Source organism: Ranitomeya imitator, chromosome 8 (assembly GCF_032444005.1).
Source record: "Ranitomeya imitator isolate aRanImi1 chromosome 8, aRanImi1.pri, whole genome shotgun sequence".
In the NCBI taxonomy this organism is placed as follows: Eukaryota; Metazoa; Chordata; class Amphibia; order Anura; family Dendrobatidae; genus Ranitomeya; species Ranitomeya imitator.
The window spans coordinates 115,952,375-115,967,860 of record NC_091289.1 but is presented as its reverse complement, the minus strand read 5'-3'; the positions used below and the strand labels follow the sequence as shown (position 1 = coordinate 115,967,860).

At 46.7% G+C, this 15,486-nt stretch overlaps 1 protein-coding gene across 1 annotated transcript in view; it reads left to right on the top strand.

Moving 5' to 3' along the window:
- Positions 1–15,486, top strand: part of KCNT2 (potassium sodium-activated channel subfamily T member 2) — a 1,033,274-nt gene that overhangs the window by 777,054 nt on the left and 240,734 nt on the right. Inside the window, exon 20 of the mRNA XM_069737282.1 lies at positions 15,086–15,157. Within this exon, the coding sequence (XP_069593383.1) occupies positions 15,086–15,157 (72 nt within the window). The remainder of the gene's footprint in view (positions 1–15,085; positions 15,158–15,486) is intronic.

Genomic DNA, 15,486 nt, shown 5'->3' with positions numbered 1-15,486 from the left:
ATGTCCCGGTTCTCCGAGTCATCTGCTGGGACATCGGGTTCGTCTACGGACGATTATGAGGTGAACGCTATTTTGGGGTGCAAGGTGGTACGTGGCAAAAAATTTTATTTGGTAGACTGGAAGGGTTATGGCCCCGAGGACAGGTCCTGGGAGCCTGTTGAGCACATTCGGGCCCCGCAGCTCATTGCTGCCTTCGAACGTAGCGAGGCCCAAGGAGGGGGGGCCCTAGGAGGGGTAATATTAGGAGTCGAGTTTCCTCTGCTGCACAGGGGGAATCTCGATCCGTCTCCGCTGCGGTCTCCCATTCTCCTCCAGCCGCAGTGGAGTCTGCTCAGCAGGGACGTCGATCCCAGCATCTCGCTCAGTCTGACTCTGTGCGAAGAGTTACTGCTGCTTTTCCTGCTTCTGCCATTGAAGCCAGTGCTGGGCAGCGGCGAGTGGACGTTTCTGGATCTAAGTCCTTATTTGCACACACTGAGCATGCCCAGGGCAAGATCTCCTGTTGGAGATCGAGGGTCACATGCTCAGGTACTGCAGCACATCCCATTGGTCCTTTTGGCAGGTCCTGAAAGGGCAAAACTTCTGTAGCTGTTTCCTGTTCTGCAGCTATATAAACTGCGCATGACCGCACGGCCATGTGCTAGTATTGTCTTGTAAATATGTGTGTGTGTTGTGAGTGAAAGTCGCTCTTTAAATAACCCTCCCTATTGAATGTCTGTTCGCGGAAGGTGTATGTTTGCTATCTAGCGCCCGACTTATCCAACAGCACGTAACACACATTACAGCTACCAGTTGCTGTGTCCGCCTGTACGGCGCCGTGCGCTTGCTCTGCGCTTTCCTGACCCAAGCCTGGGTGGTTGGTGGCGTCCGTCTGTGCGGCACCGCACGCACTCTTGTGCCTTTATATTCTTATTTAGTTTCCTTACACACCCAGTTGCGGTGTTGTGCCAGCAAGTGTCTAATCGGACTTCAATCCTAGTTGGGGTTGAGTTCGCTGACTACTTGCTCGCGCTCTATGTGCGGTACCGCGGTCCTGTGACGCAACAGGATCGCTTCCTTCCCGCAGGGTGTAGTTAACCCGTGCGTGTATTCTTGTAATACCGCCATATATTCCGTCTTACTAGCAGCAGGGTTTTTACCTGCACAGTGGACCTCGGACTGCGAACGCACCTAGTTCCATTACATCTTGTACTTGGTGTGTTCCGCCAGTCCTAACATAGTGGACAGACATTGAGGGATTCTGGATAGTAGGGAAGTGATATCTGGTCCAGAGATATAGATCTGTGTGTCATCAGCATAGAGATGACACTGAAAGCCATGAGATTCTATGAGCTGTCCCAGGCCAAAGGTGTAAATGGAGAAGAGCAGGGGCCCTAGGACTGAACCTTGTGGGACTCCGACAGATAGAGGGCCAGGTGAGAAGGTGGTGTGTGAGTGGGAGATGCTGAATGTCCGGTCTGTTAGGTATGATGAGATCCAGGATAGGTCCAAGTCTGTGATTCCAAGGGATGAGAGGGTCTGTAATAATAGGGAATGGTCCACTGTGTCAAAGGCAGCCGACAAGTCCAGGAGGAGGAGGACAGAGTAGAGTTGCTTGCTCTTGGCGGTTAAGAGGTCATTGGTGACCTTAGTTGGGGCGGTTTCAGTGGAGTGGTGTGACCGGAAGCCAGATTGTAAGCGGTCAAAGAGGAAGCAAGAAGAGAGATGGGAGGAAAGTTCAAGGTAGACGTTTTGTTCCAGTAGCTTGGAGGCATAGGGGAGAAGTGATATAGGGAAATAGCTAGATACAGAGGATGGGTCAAGAGAGGGCTTTGTGAAGATAGGTGTGATGGAGGCATGTTCAAAGCTTGAGGGGAAAACACCAGTTGTTAGTGATAGGTTGAAGAGATGGGTTAGGGTTGGGATGAAGACTGTGGTGAGGTTTGGGATGAAGTGGGATGGGATCGGGTCAAGTGCACAAGTGGTGCACTTCAGGAATCATGGTTATTCCACAAAATATTGATTTCTGAACTCTTCCTGAGTTAAAACATCAGTATTGTTGTTTCTAAGTGATTATGAACTTGTTTTCTTTGCATTACTTGAGGTCTGAATACACTGGTTTTTTTTTTTTTTTTTGACCATATTTCTTTTTCAGAAAAAAAATACAAAATATATTGCATGGAAATTCGGAGACATGTTGTTAGAATTTTATAGAAAAAATGAACAATTTATATTTTACTCAAAAATATGCCTATAAAGAGAAAAATCAGACAAACTTAACATTTTGCAGTGGTCTCTTAACTTTTGCCCGATATATATATATACATATATGTTAGGAGTTGAGTTTCCTCTGCTGCACAAGGGGAATCTCGATCCGTCTCCGCTGCGGTCTCCCATTCTCCTCCAGCCGCAGTGGAGCCTGCTCAGCAGGGATGACGATCCCAGCGTCTCGCTCAGTCTGACTCTGTGAGAAGAGTTACTGCTGCTTCTCCAGCTTCTGCCTGTAAAGCCTATACTGGTCAGCAGCGAGTGGACTTCTCTGGGACTAAGTCCTTGTCTGCGCACACTGAGTATGCCCAGGGCAAGATCTCCCGTTGGAGATCGAGGGTCATGTGCTCAGACTCTGCAGCGCATTCTATTGGTCCTCTTGGGCAGGTCTTGGAAGGGCAAAGTTTCTGTGGCCGCTTCCTGTCCTGCAACTATATAAACTGCGCATGACCGCATGGCCATGCGCTAGTGTACAATTTAATACGTGTGTTTGTTGTGAGTGCAAGTCGTTCTTTAAATACCCCTACCCTATTGTATGATTGTTCGCGTATGGAGTATGGCTGCTATCTAGCGCCCGACTTATCACTCAACGTGTCACACACGTGTCAGCGTCTACTGCTGTGACCGCCAGTGCGGTGCCACGCGCCAGTGTGCGCTTCCTGACCCACGTCTGGGTGCTTAGTGTTGCCTGCCAGCACGGCACAGTTCGCACTTCGGTGCCTTAATTATATATTCCTTTCACACCCAGTAGCGGTGTAGTGCCAGCAAGGGTCTAATCGGACTACAATCCCTGTTGGGGTTTAGTTCGCTGACCACTTGCTCGCGCTCTATGTGCGGTACGGCAGTCCTGTGATGCAACAGGATCGCTTTCTTCACGCTGGGTGAGGTTTAACCCACGCGTGTATACTTTTGAATACCGCCATATTGTCTGTCATTTCCTAGCAGCAGGTTTCACCTGCACGGTGGACCCCGGACTGCGAACGCATCTATATCATCTCTCTTGGTGCGTTCCGCCAGTCCTAACATTACACTAGCGCCAGGGTCTGGCTAGTGATGACAGACAAACAGCAATCTCTGCGGCATATCCAGCAGCTGGAGGGTAGGTTGGCGGCTCTCGAGAGCGCGACCTCAGCTGTGGATGTTACTGCAGTAGCTGTACAGGCTGCCAGCGTGGCTGCAGCTACTATGTCCATTGCCACCCCTGTTCCGACATATCTCGCCTCCCGCTGCCAGAAAAATTTTCTGGTGATAGCAAGTTTTGTAGGGGATTTGTGAGTCAGTGCTCTATTCACCTCGAGCTCCTGGCTACACGTTTTCCCACAGAGCGGGCTAAGGTGGGATTTATTCTGTCTCTATTGTCGGACAGGGCGTTGGAATGGGCTACGCCGCTGTGGGAGCGTGGCGATCATGTGGTGCAGAGTGCTCCACTGTTTCTGAGCGCTCTGAAACAGGTCTTTTTAGGACCTCAAGTCACCCATGATACTGCGCTCCAATTGCTGGCATTAACTCAGGGTGAGTCCTTGGTCAGTCATTTTGCCGTCCAATTCCGCACCTTAGCATCTGAGCTGGATTGGTCGGAAAAAGCTCTTATCCCCATATTTTGGAGGGGCTTGGCTGACCACGTAAAGGACGCTCTGGCCACTAGGGAGATTCCTGCCACACTGGAGGAGTTAATAACTGTCTCCACTCGAATTGACCTCCGTTTTAACGAGCGGAGGTTAGAGCGAGCCCAGTGTAGGCAGAGGTTTCGGCTGGCTCCTACTTTCGCCAAACCTCTGGAATTTCCGGTCCTGGTTCCTGAGTCACATGAGGCCAGGGAAGTGTCACAAGCAGGATCTAAGTCCCGGACCGCTTGTGCACTCAGGGTCTGTCATGTTTGCCAGCAGTCAGGACATCTAGCCACCAGATGTCCTCAGCGGTCGAGGAAACGTCAGCGTCTAGTGGTAGTAGGTGGAGGTACACTAGACACGGCGACGTTTGCCTCTAAGTTGTCCTTTAAGGGGACAATTACTATTGGCTCATTCTCCCACTCGGTAGAGCTCTGCGTGGATTCTGGGGCGGAGGGCAATTTTATGTCTTCTGCCTTTGCCCAACGTCACGCAATACCCCTGGTTATGCTTGCTCAACCAGTAACGGTGCGAGTGGTGAATGGGTCGACATTGCCCTCACAGATAACACACCAGACCATCCTTTTTACTCTGTCCATGTCGCCATCTCATCAGGAGATAATTTCTCTGCTCGTCATTCCGGAAGGAATTGATGAGGTCCTGTTGGGAATACCTTGGCTACGGTACCACTCTCCTCATATCGAGTGGTCCTCAGGCAGAATTCTGGGTTGGGGTGAATCTTGTGGGGGTAGGTGTCAGAGGGAGTGCGTTCAGGTTGCTACTACTGAGGTACCCGCAGATCTATCCTCTCTCCCCAAGCAGTATTGGTCTTATGCAGACGTGTTCTCCAAAAAGGCGGCGGAGGTCCTTCCGCCTCATCGCCCCTATGACTGTCCTATTGATCTCTTGCCTGGTGCTGAGCCTCCCCGGGGTCGAGTTTATCCGCTATCTCTCCCGGAGACGGAGGCAATGCCACAGTACATCCAGGAAAATCTGGCAAGAGGATTCATTAGGAAGTCAGTGTCACCTGCTGGGGCAGGGTTCTTCTTCGTGCAGAAGAAGAATGGGGAATTGCGCCCATGCATAGACTACAGGGGTCTTAACGCCATCACCGTTAAGAATAAGTATCCTTTGCCCTTGATATCTGAGTTATTCGATAGACTTCGGGGAGCAAGGGTATTTACTAAATTAGATTTGCGGGGTGCTTACAACCTGATTCGCATCCGTGAGGGGGACGAATGGAAGACGGCCTTTAACACCAGGGATGGGCACTATGAATATCTGGTGATGCCCTTCGGGCTCTGTAATGCCCCAGCCGTTTTCCAAGACTTTGTGAACGATATCTTCCGGGATATGCTTTCCACCTCGGTCGTAGTCTATCTGGATGATATTCTTATCTACTCTCCAGATATTGACTCCCACCGGAGAGATGTTTGCAAAGTCTTCGACCTCCTACGGGCAAACTCCCTCTATGCCAAATTGGAGAAGTGTATGTTTGAGCAGGAGTCTTTACCTTTCCTGGGCTACATCATCTCGGCCCAGGGATTGGCTATGGATCCTGCCAAACTACAGGCAGTGATGGACTGGCAGGAACCCCATTCTCTGAAAGCGGTGCAGTGCTTTATGGGGTTCATAAATTACTATCGTCAGTTCATCCCCCACTTCTCAACCCTGGTAGCTCCCTTGGTATCCCTCACCAAGAAGGGAGCGAATCCTAAATCGTGGTCCGAAGAGGTCTCCAAGGCCTTCACTTCTATTAAGTCCCACTTTGCTAGTGCTCCCATCTTACATCGTCCCGATGTGGATAAGCCATTCCTAATGGAGGTGGATGCCTCTTCCGTTGGTGCAGGAGTAGTCCTCTATCAAAAGGATGCTCAAGGTCGGAAGCATCCATGCTTCTTCTTCTCAAAAACCTTCTCACCAGCGGAGAGAAATTACTCCATCGGGGATAGGGAGTTGCTGGCAATGAAGTTGGCCTTTTCGGAATGGAGACATCTCTTGGAGGGTGCTCGGTTCCCATTCCAAGTCTTCACGGACCACAAGAATTTGGTCTATTTACAGACAGCCCAGCGGCTGAATTCTCGTCAGGCCAGATGGTCCTTGTTTTTCTCCCGGTTCCACTTCACTCTACATTATCTCGCCGGGGAGAAGAACATTCGTGCTGACGCTCTCTCTCGCTCCCTGGTGTCAACTGTGGAGGAGGAGGACGAGCCTCGGCTCATTGTCCCTTCAGAGAGTCTGAGAACCGTAGCTCCGGTTTCGCTTGAGTCTGTGCCTCTGGGCAAGACTTTTGTCCCCATCAATTTGCGTCCGGAGGTTCTCTCGTGGGCTCATTCGTCCAGAGTGGGTGGACACTTTGGGGCAAAGAGGACATCTGAGTTGTTGGCGAGAATGTATTGGTGGCCATATATGGTTCGTGACGTTGGAGACTACGTTCGGGCATGTGTCTCTTGTGCCAAAAATAAGTCTCTCCGTCAACGGCCAGCTGGGTTGTTATACCCTCTGCCGGTGGCAGACAGGCCCTGGGAGATGGTCGGGATGGACTTTGTGGTGGGTTTGCCCAAGTCACGTGGCTATACTGTCATTTGGGTTATCACTGACCATTTTTCTAAAATGGTGCATTTGGTGCCGCTTCCCCAGCTACCTTCTGCACGGGCCTTGGCAGCATTGTTTGTTAAACACATCTTCCGTCTTCACGGTATGCCAGACAAAATTGTCAGTGACCGGGGTCCCCAGTTTGCATCTCGGTTCTGGAGAGAGCTTTGTCGCCTTCTCAGTATCGAGTTGAATCTCTCTTCGGCATATCATCCCGAGACGAATGGGTTGGTGGAGAGAGCCAACCAGACCTTGGTCACATATCTGCGACATTTTGTCTCTGCTAAACAAGATGACTGGGCATCTTTGCTACCGTGGGCGGAGTTTGCTCTTAACAATGCTGTAGCTGACTCCACTGGACAGACCCCATTCCTCCTTAACTATGGTCAGCATCCGCGGGTACCTGTGCCCATGCCCGTGTCTTCCGCCGATTCCAGGGTGGCAGACTGGGCTGTGGAGGCACGGGACATTTGGGATCGCACTCAGGATGCCATTCGGGCTTCCAAGGAGAGAATGAGGTCCTCCGCCGATGTTAATCGGCGCCCCGCTCCGACCTTTGCTCCTGGCGACTTGGTGTGGCTCTCCGCCCGTAACATCAGGCTGCGAGTTGAGTACACTAAGTTTGCGCCTCGCTACTTGGGTCCCTTCAAGGTTCTTGAACAGGTTAATCCTGTGGTCTACCGCCTGGCTCTTCCTCCACGCTTGGGTATCACCGACACCTTTCATGTGTCCCTCTTGAAACCCGTATACATGTCCCGGTTTTCCGAGTCATCTGCCAGGACATCGGGTTCGTCAACGGACGATTACGAGGTGAACGCTATTTTGGGGTGTAAGGTGGTACGCGGCAAAAAGTTCTATCTGGTGGATTGGAAGGGTTATGGTCCAGAGAACAGGTCATGGGAGCCTGCTGAAAACATTCGGGCCCCACAGCTCATTGCTGCCTTCGAACGTAGGGAGGCCCAAGGAGGGGGGGGCCCTAGGAGGGGGGGTAATGTTAGGAGTCGAGTTTCCTCTGCTGCACAGGGGGAATCTCGATCCGTCTCCGCTGCGGTCTCCCATTCTCCTCCAGCCGCAGTGGAGCCTGCTCAGCAGGGATGTCGATCCCAGCGTCTCGCTCAATCTGACTCTGTGAGAAGAGTTACTGCTGCTTCTCCAGCTTCTGCCTGTAAAGCCTATACTGGTCAGCAGCGAGTGGACTTCTCTGGGACTAAGTCCTTGTCTGCGCACACTGAGCATGCCCAGGGCAAGATCTCCCGTTGGAGATCGAGGGTCATGTGCTCAGACTCTGCAGCGCATTCTATTGGTCCTCTTGGCAGGTCTTGGAAGGGCAAAGTTTCTGTGGCCGCTTCCTGTCCTGCAACTATATAAACTGCGCATGACCGCATGGCCATGCGCTAGTGTACAATTTAATACGTGTGTTTGTTGTGAGTGCAAGTCGTTCTTTAAATACCCCTACCCTATTGTATGATTGTTCGCGTATGGAGTATGGCTGCTATCTAGCGCCCGACTTATCACTCAACGTGTCACACACGTGTCAGCATCTACTGCTGTGACCGCCAGTGCGGTGCCACGCGCCAGTGTGCGCTTCCTGACCCACATCTGGGTGCTTAGTGGTGCCTGCCAGCACGGCACAGTTCGCACTTCGGTGCCTTAATTATATATTCCTTTCACACCCAGTAGCGGTGTAGTGCCAGCAAGGGTCTAATCGGACTACAATCCCTGTTGGGGTTTAGTTCGCTGACCACTTGCTCGCGCTCTATGTGCGGTACGGCAGTCCTGTGACGCAACAGGATCGCTTTCTTCACGCTGGGTGAGGTTTAACCCACGCGTGTATACTTTTGAATACCGCCATATTGTCTGTCATTTCCTAGCAGCAGGTTTCACCTGCACGGTGGACCCCGGACTGCGAACGCATCCATTACATCTCTCTTGGTGCGTTCCGCCAGTCCTAACATATATATATATATATATATACAGTGCTGAAAAAAAATAAAGGGAACATTTAAACAACAGAATATAGCACCAAGTAAATCAAATTTCTATGAAATCAAACTGTCCACTTAGGAAGCAACACTGCCTGAAAATCAATTTCATGAGCTGTTGTGCTAATGGAATAGACAACAGATGGAAATTACTGGCAATTATCAAGACACCCTCAATAAAGGAGTGGTTCTGCAGGTGCGGACCACAGACCACATCTAAATACCAATGCTTTCTGGATGATGTTTTGGTCACTTTTGAATGTTGAATGTGATTTCACACTCGTGGTCACATGAGACGGACTATACAACCCACACATGTGTCTCACGTAGTGCCGCTAATCCAGGATGGAACATCAATGCGAGTTTGGGCAAGAAGGTTTGCTATGTCTGTCGCGTAGTGTCCAGAGGCTGGAGGTGCTACCAGTAGACATGCCAGTACACCAGGAGACATGGAGGGAGCCGTAGGATGGCAACAACCCAGAAGCAGCACCGCTGCCTCAGCCTTTGTGCAAGGAGGAACTGGAGGAGCACTGCCAGATTCCTGCAAAATGACCTCCAGCAGGTCACAAATGTTTATGTGTCTGCACAAATGGCTAGAAACCGACTCCACGAGGATGGTCTGAGTGCCTGACGTCCACAGATGGGGTTGTGCTCACAGCCCATCACCATGCAGGATGCTTGCCAATTCTCTTCACAGATGAACCAGGTTCACACTGAGCACATGTGACAGATGTGATGGAGTCTGGAGATGCCATGGAGAGTGATCTGCTGCCTGCAACATCCTTCAGCATGACCGGTTTGGCAGTGGGTCAGTAATAATGTGAAGTAGCATTTCTTTGAAGGGCCGCACAGCCCTCTATGTGCTCGCCAGAGGTAGCCTGACTGCCATTAGGTACCGAGACTACCATTAGGTACCGAGATGAGATCCTCAGACCCCTTGTGAGACCATATGCTGGTGCGGTTGGCACTGGGTTCCTCCTAATGCAGGACAATGCCAGACCTCATGTGGCTAGAGTGTGTCAGCAGTTACTGCAAGATGAAGGCATTGAAGCTATAGTCTAGCCAGCCACACACACTACTGATCATCATTTCCTTGTCTTGAGGAATTTCCACTGAAGTTGGATCAGCCTGTAACTTCATTTTCCTCTTTGATTTTGAGCACCATTCCAACTCCAGACCTCCTTGGAATATTAGTTGTGATTTCCGTTGCTCATTTTTAGGTTTTATTGTTCTCAACACATTCCACTACGTATTGAATAAAGATTTCCAACTGGAATATTTCATTCAGTGATATCTAGGATGTGGGATTTTAGTGTTCCCTTTTTTTGAGCAGTGTGAATATATTTATACAGTACAGATCAAAAGTTTGGACGCATCTTCTCATTTAAACATTTTTCTGCATTTTCATGACTATGAAAATTGTAAATTCACACTGAAGGCATCAAAACTATGAAATAACACGTGGAATTATATACTTAGCGAAAAAGTGTGAAGCAACTGAAAATATGTCTTATATTCTAGGTTCTTCAAAGTAGCCACCTTTTGCTTTGATGACTGCTTTGCAAACTCTTGGCAGTCTCTTGATGAGCTTCAAGAGGTAGCCACCGGAAATGGTTTTTACTTCACAGGTGTGCCCTGTCAGGTTTAATAAGTGGGATTTCTTGCCTTATAAATGAGGTTGGGACCATCAGTTCTATTGAGCAGAAGTCTGTGGATACACAGATGATAGTCCTACTGAATAGACTGTTTGAATTTGTGTCATGGCAAGAAAAAAGCAGCTAAGTAAATGAGTGGCCATCATTACTTTAAGAAATGAAGGTCAGTCAGTCCGAAAAATTGGGAAAACATTGAAAGTGTCCCCAAGTGCAGTTGCAAAAACCACAAAGCACTACAAAGAAACTGGCTCACAAGAGGACCGCTCCAGGAAAAGGAAGACCAAGAGTCAGCTTTGCTTCTGAGGATAAGTTTAGCCATGTCACCAGCCTCAGAAATCGCAGGTTAACAGCAGCTCAGATTAGAGACCACACAGAGTTCTAGCAGCAGACAGTCACATCTCTTCAACAACTGTTAAGAGGAGACATTGTGCTGCAGGTCTTCATGGTAAAATAGCTGTTAGGAAACCACTGCTAAGGACAAGCAGAAAATACTTGTTTGGGCTAAAGAACACAAGGAATGGACATTAGACCAGTGGAAATCTGTGCTTTGGTCTGATGAGTCCAAATTTGAGATCTTCGGTTCCAACCACCGTGTCTTTGTGTGACGCAGAAAAGGTGAACGAATGGACTATACATGCCTGGTTCCCACCATGAAGCATGGAGGAGGAGGTGTGATGATGTGGGGGTGCTTTGCTGATGACACTGTTGGGGATTTATTCAAAATTGAAGGCATACTGAACCAGCATGGCTACCACAGCATCTTGCAGCGGCATGCTATTCCATCCAGTTTGCGTTTAGTTGGACCATCATTTATTTTTCAACAGGGCAATGACCCCAAACACAACTCCAGGCTGTGTAAGGGCTATTTGACCAAGGAGAGTGATGGGGTGCTACGACAGATGACCTTGCCTCCACAGTCACCAGACCAAAACCCAATCAAGATGGTTTGGGGTGAGCTGGACCGCAGAGTGAAGGCAAAAGGGCCAACAAGTGCAAAGCATCTCTGGGAACTCCTTCAAGATTGTTGGAAGACCATTCCCAGTGACTACCTCTTGAAGCTCATCAAGAGAATGCCAAGAGTGTGCAAAGCCGGCAACCAAACAAAATGTGGCTACTTTAAACAACCTAGAATATAAGACATATTTTCAGTTGTTTCACACTTTTTTGTTAAGTATACAAATCCACATGTTTTAATTCATATTTTCGATGCCTTTAGTGTGAATTTACAATTTTCATAGTCATGAAAATTCAGAAAAATCTTTAAATGAGGTGTGACCAAACTTTTGGTCTGTACTGTGTATATATATATATATATATATATATATATATATATATATATATACACACACACACGCACACACATGGTCAAAATTGTTGGTACCCCTCGCTTAATGACAGAAAAACCACAATGGTCACAGAAATAACTTGAATCTCACATAAGTAATGATAAATAAAAAATCTATGAAAATGAACAAATGACAGAATTTTTTTTTTAAAATATATAAAACTCATGAAATAGGCCTTGACAGAATTGATGGTACCCTTAACTTAATATTTTGTTGCATAACCTTTTGAGGCAATCACTGCAATCAAACGATTCCTGTAACTGTCAATAAGACTTCTGTTCCTCTCAACGGGTATTTTGGCCCACTCCTCAAGAGCAAACTGCACCAGTTGTCTCGTGTTTAGAGGTTGCCTTTTCTGGACAGCATATTTCAGCTCTTTCCAAAGATGCTCAATAGGATTTAGGTCAGGGCTCATAGAAGGCCACTTCAGAATAGTCCAGTGTTTACTCTTAGCCATTCTTGGGTGTTTTAACTGTGTATTTTGGGTCATTATACTGTTGTAAGACCCATGAAGATTCTGACACTGGGCAGCACATTTCTCTCTAGAATCCCTTGGTAGTCTTGAGATTTCATTGTACCCTGCACCAATTCTAGACACTCTGTGACAGATGCAGCAAAGCAGGCCCAGACGATAACAGAGCCTTCTCCATGTTTCACAGTAGGGACAGTGTTCTTTTCTTGATATGCTTCATTATTCCATCTATAAACATAGAGATTATGTGCCTTACCAAAAAAAGTTCAATTTTTGTCTCATCTGTCCATAGGACATTCTCCCAGAAGCTTTGTGGCTTGTCAACATGTAGTTTGACAAATTCCAATCTGGATTTTTATGATTTTTTTTTTCAACAATGGTGTCCTCTTTGGTCGTCTCCCATGAAGTTCACTTTGGCTCATACAACGATGGATGGTGTAATCTGACACTGATGTTCCTTTAGCTTGAAGTTCACCTTTAATCTGTTTAGAAGTTTTTTTGTGCTCTTTTGTTCCCATTCGTATTATTCATCTCTTTGTTTTGTCATCAATTTTCCTCCTGTGGCCCCGTCCAGGGAGGTTGGCTGTAGTCCCACGGATCCTAAATTTCTGACTGATATGTGAACAAATATATACAAAAAGAAAAGAAAACATAATGTGCAAAGAAAATATGTACATAGTTCAGAGAACCACAAAGTTACGCAATGCAAAATGTCATATCCATGACAAGAGATACTTAGGTCATCTAGATAAAAAACTGGGATAGACAAGCAAGTGTCAGGCTGAGTGAGACCGCCGGATATCTAGCATAGGGGCGTGAGATAAAGAGAATGAGGAACATACCGTAGGTGTTTAGCGATGCTCCTCGCGACGCTCTGGTCCCAAGAATGCATTGTGGTCTCGCGAGCTGATGACGTAGCGGTCTCGCGAGACTGCTATGTCATCATCTCGCAAGACTGCAATGCATGGCCTGGAACGTCGCGAGGAGCGAGAAAGGTGCCGGAAGGTGAATATATAATGATTTTTTTTTATTAATATTATTTTTAACATTTGATCCTTTTACTATTGATGCTGCATAGGCAGCATCAATAGTAAAAAGTTGGTCACACAGGGTTAATAGCCGCGTTAACAGACTGCGTTACACCGCGGCATAACGCGGAGTAACGCAGCCATTAACCCTGTGTGAGCGCTGACTGGAGGGGAGTATGGAGGCGGTACTGACAGAGTAGGAAGGGGCAAATTCGCGGCCGGACTGTGCCCTGCCGGCCGCGACCAATCAGCAACGTGGGATTTCCATTACAGACAGACAGAAAGACAGACAGAAAGACAGACAGACGGAAGTGACTCTTAGACGATTATATAGATAGATATTTGCTGTTCCACACAAAATCAAACATTTTGAGATTTGCTAAAAAAAGTAGTGATAATTACCAAAATCTTGCCTAACACTATTTCCCACAGATCTGATTATTAAAAGTTCTAAATGCTCAATCGGAATACTATACATATACAGTAGTCTTAAAGGTTGGGCACCTTTCAGTGTGATTTTTATATTTATATTAATAATACTGCCAGCTGTGCTATTTAGAGTCATGAAATCTGTTCTATACTGATGTGTTGTGACATCTGCCTATTGCGGAAATTCATGTGCAGCATTAACGTATGTCATGCATGAGCTTTAATAAATGGAAAGGTGGTGAGTACATTCTTCTTTTACACAGGATCTGGTGCTTATTAAACAAGTCAAATGCTTCACATTAATCATATTTTTTTCTCTGTCTTCAGGAAATGACACATTTGTTCACATTAAAATACAATGTAACTGCCATAAATCATGAACAGATCATTTCTTCATCAGAACTTGCTAAGTCTCCTGTTGTGTTATGTTCTGGATAATGTACTTTGGGTTATTTTTGAGAATGTTTGTTAATATCCTTCTAGATATATGAATACTAGATGGTGGCCCGATTCTAACGCATCGGGTATTCTAGAATATATATAATAGTATATAGCACAGCCCACGCAGTGTATAACACAGCCCATGTAGTATATAACACAGGCCACGTAGTATTTAACACAGCCATGTAGTATATAGCACAGCCACACAGTATATAGCACAGCCCACATAGTATATAGCACAGCCATGTAGTATATTGCACAGCCACGTAGTATATAACATAGCCCACACAGTATATAACACAGCCCACACAGTATATAACAGCCCACCTAGTATATAACACTGCCCATGCAGGCTATAACACAGCACACGCAGTATATAACACAGCCCACGCAGTATATAACACAGCCCACACCAGTATATAGCACAGCCCACAGACTATATAACATAGCCCACGTAGTATATAGCACAGAGACGTAGTATATAACACAGGCCACGCAGTATATAACACAGCCCACATAGCATATAGCACAGGCCACGCAGTATATAACACAGGCCATGCAATATATAAGACAGGCCACACAGTATATAACACAGCCCATGTAGTATCTAACAGAGCCCACGTAGTATATAGCAATGTGGGCGCCATATCCCTGTTAATAATAGAATTAAAATAAAAAATAGTTATATACTTACCTTCCAGCCCAGGTCTTTAGCGATGCTCCTCACGATGCTCTGTTCCCAGTAATGCCTTGCAGCAATAACACGTGATGATGTAGCTACATCATTTCCGGTCATTGCCGCAATGCATTCTTGGGACCGGAGCGTCGCATCGTGATTTTTGATTTTTTTTAATATTTTTAACATTAGATCTTTTTAATATTGATGCTGCATAGTTAGCATCAATAGTAAAAAGTTGGTCACGCAGGGTTAATAGCAGCGTTAACGAATTGCGTTGCACTGTGTTATGCCGCGGTATAACGCAGTCCGTTTAATGGACTGCTAAACCGCTATGGGGGCGCTGACTGGAGGGGAGTAGGGAGGCGGCACTGACTGCAGGGGAGTAGGGAAGGGCGAATTCACGGCCGGACTGTGCCCGTCGCTGATTGGTCATGGCCGGCCGCGACCAATCAGCGACGCGGGATTTCTGTGACAGACAAACAGACAAACAGATGAAAGTACCCCTTAGACAATTATATAGCTAGATTGTGCAGCAGTTGTTTTAAATGAGTGTATTAATATGAAATAGTATGTTTATAATATATTCTTCTAATCCCAATGTTAGGCCAGATATGCATTTTCTGGATGCAATTTGTTGGTTTCCGATGGTCTACTACATGATTGGCTGCATAGACAAGTAGGTAAACTCTAATTTTTTTTATTATATGTTGTGTCTGTATAACATAACTTATAAGCCTATGATTTTTATTTCTCATACAAATTAAGTAAAATAATTTTGCTTTCATCTATATTGTAAAAGATTAGCATTGCTAATATGTTACTAACTTAGTTTCAATTAAAGAAACACTCAAATCAGTTTTTATTCTCTTAACACATTGCAGTCATCATGTCATATAGCACTGTGTTCTTACTATTGCTCATTTTGCCTTTCTACCCAGCCAATTCTTCTTTTTTTCTTCTCTATGCAGATACAGGATGTCTCTTTTCCTTGCATAAATGATTCCC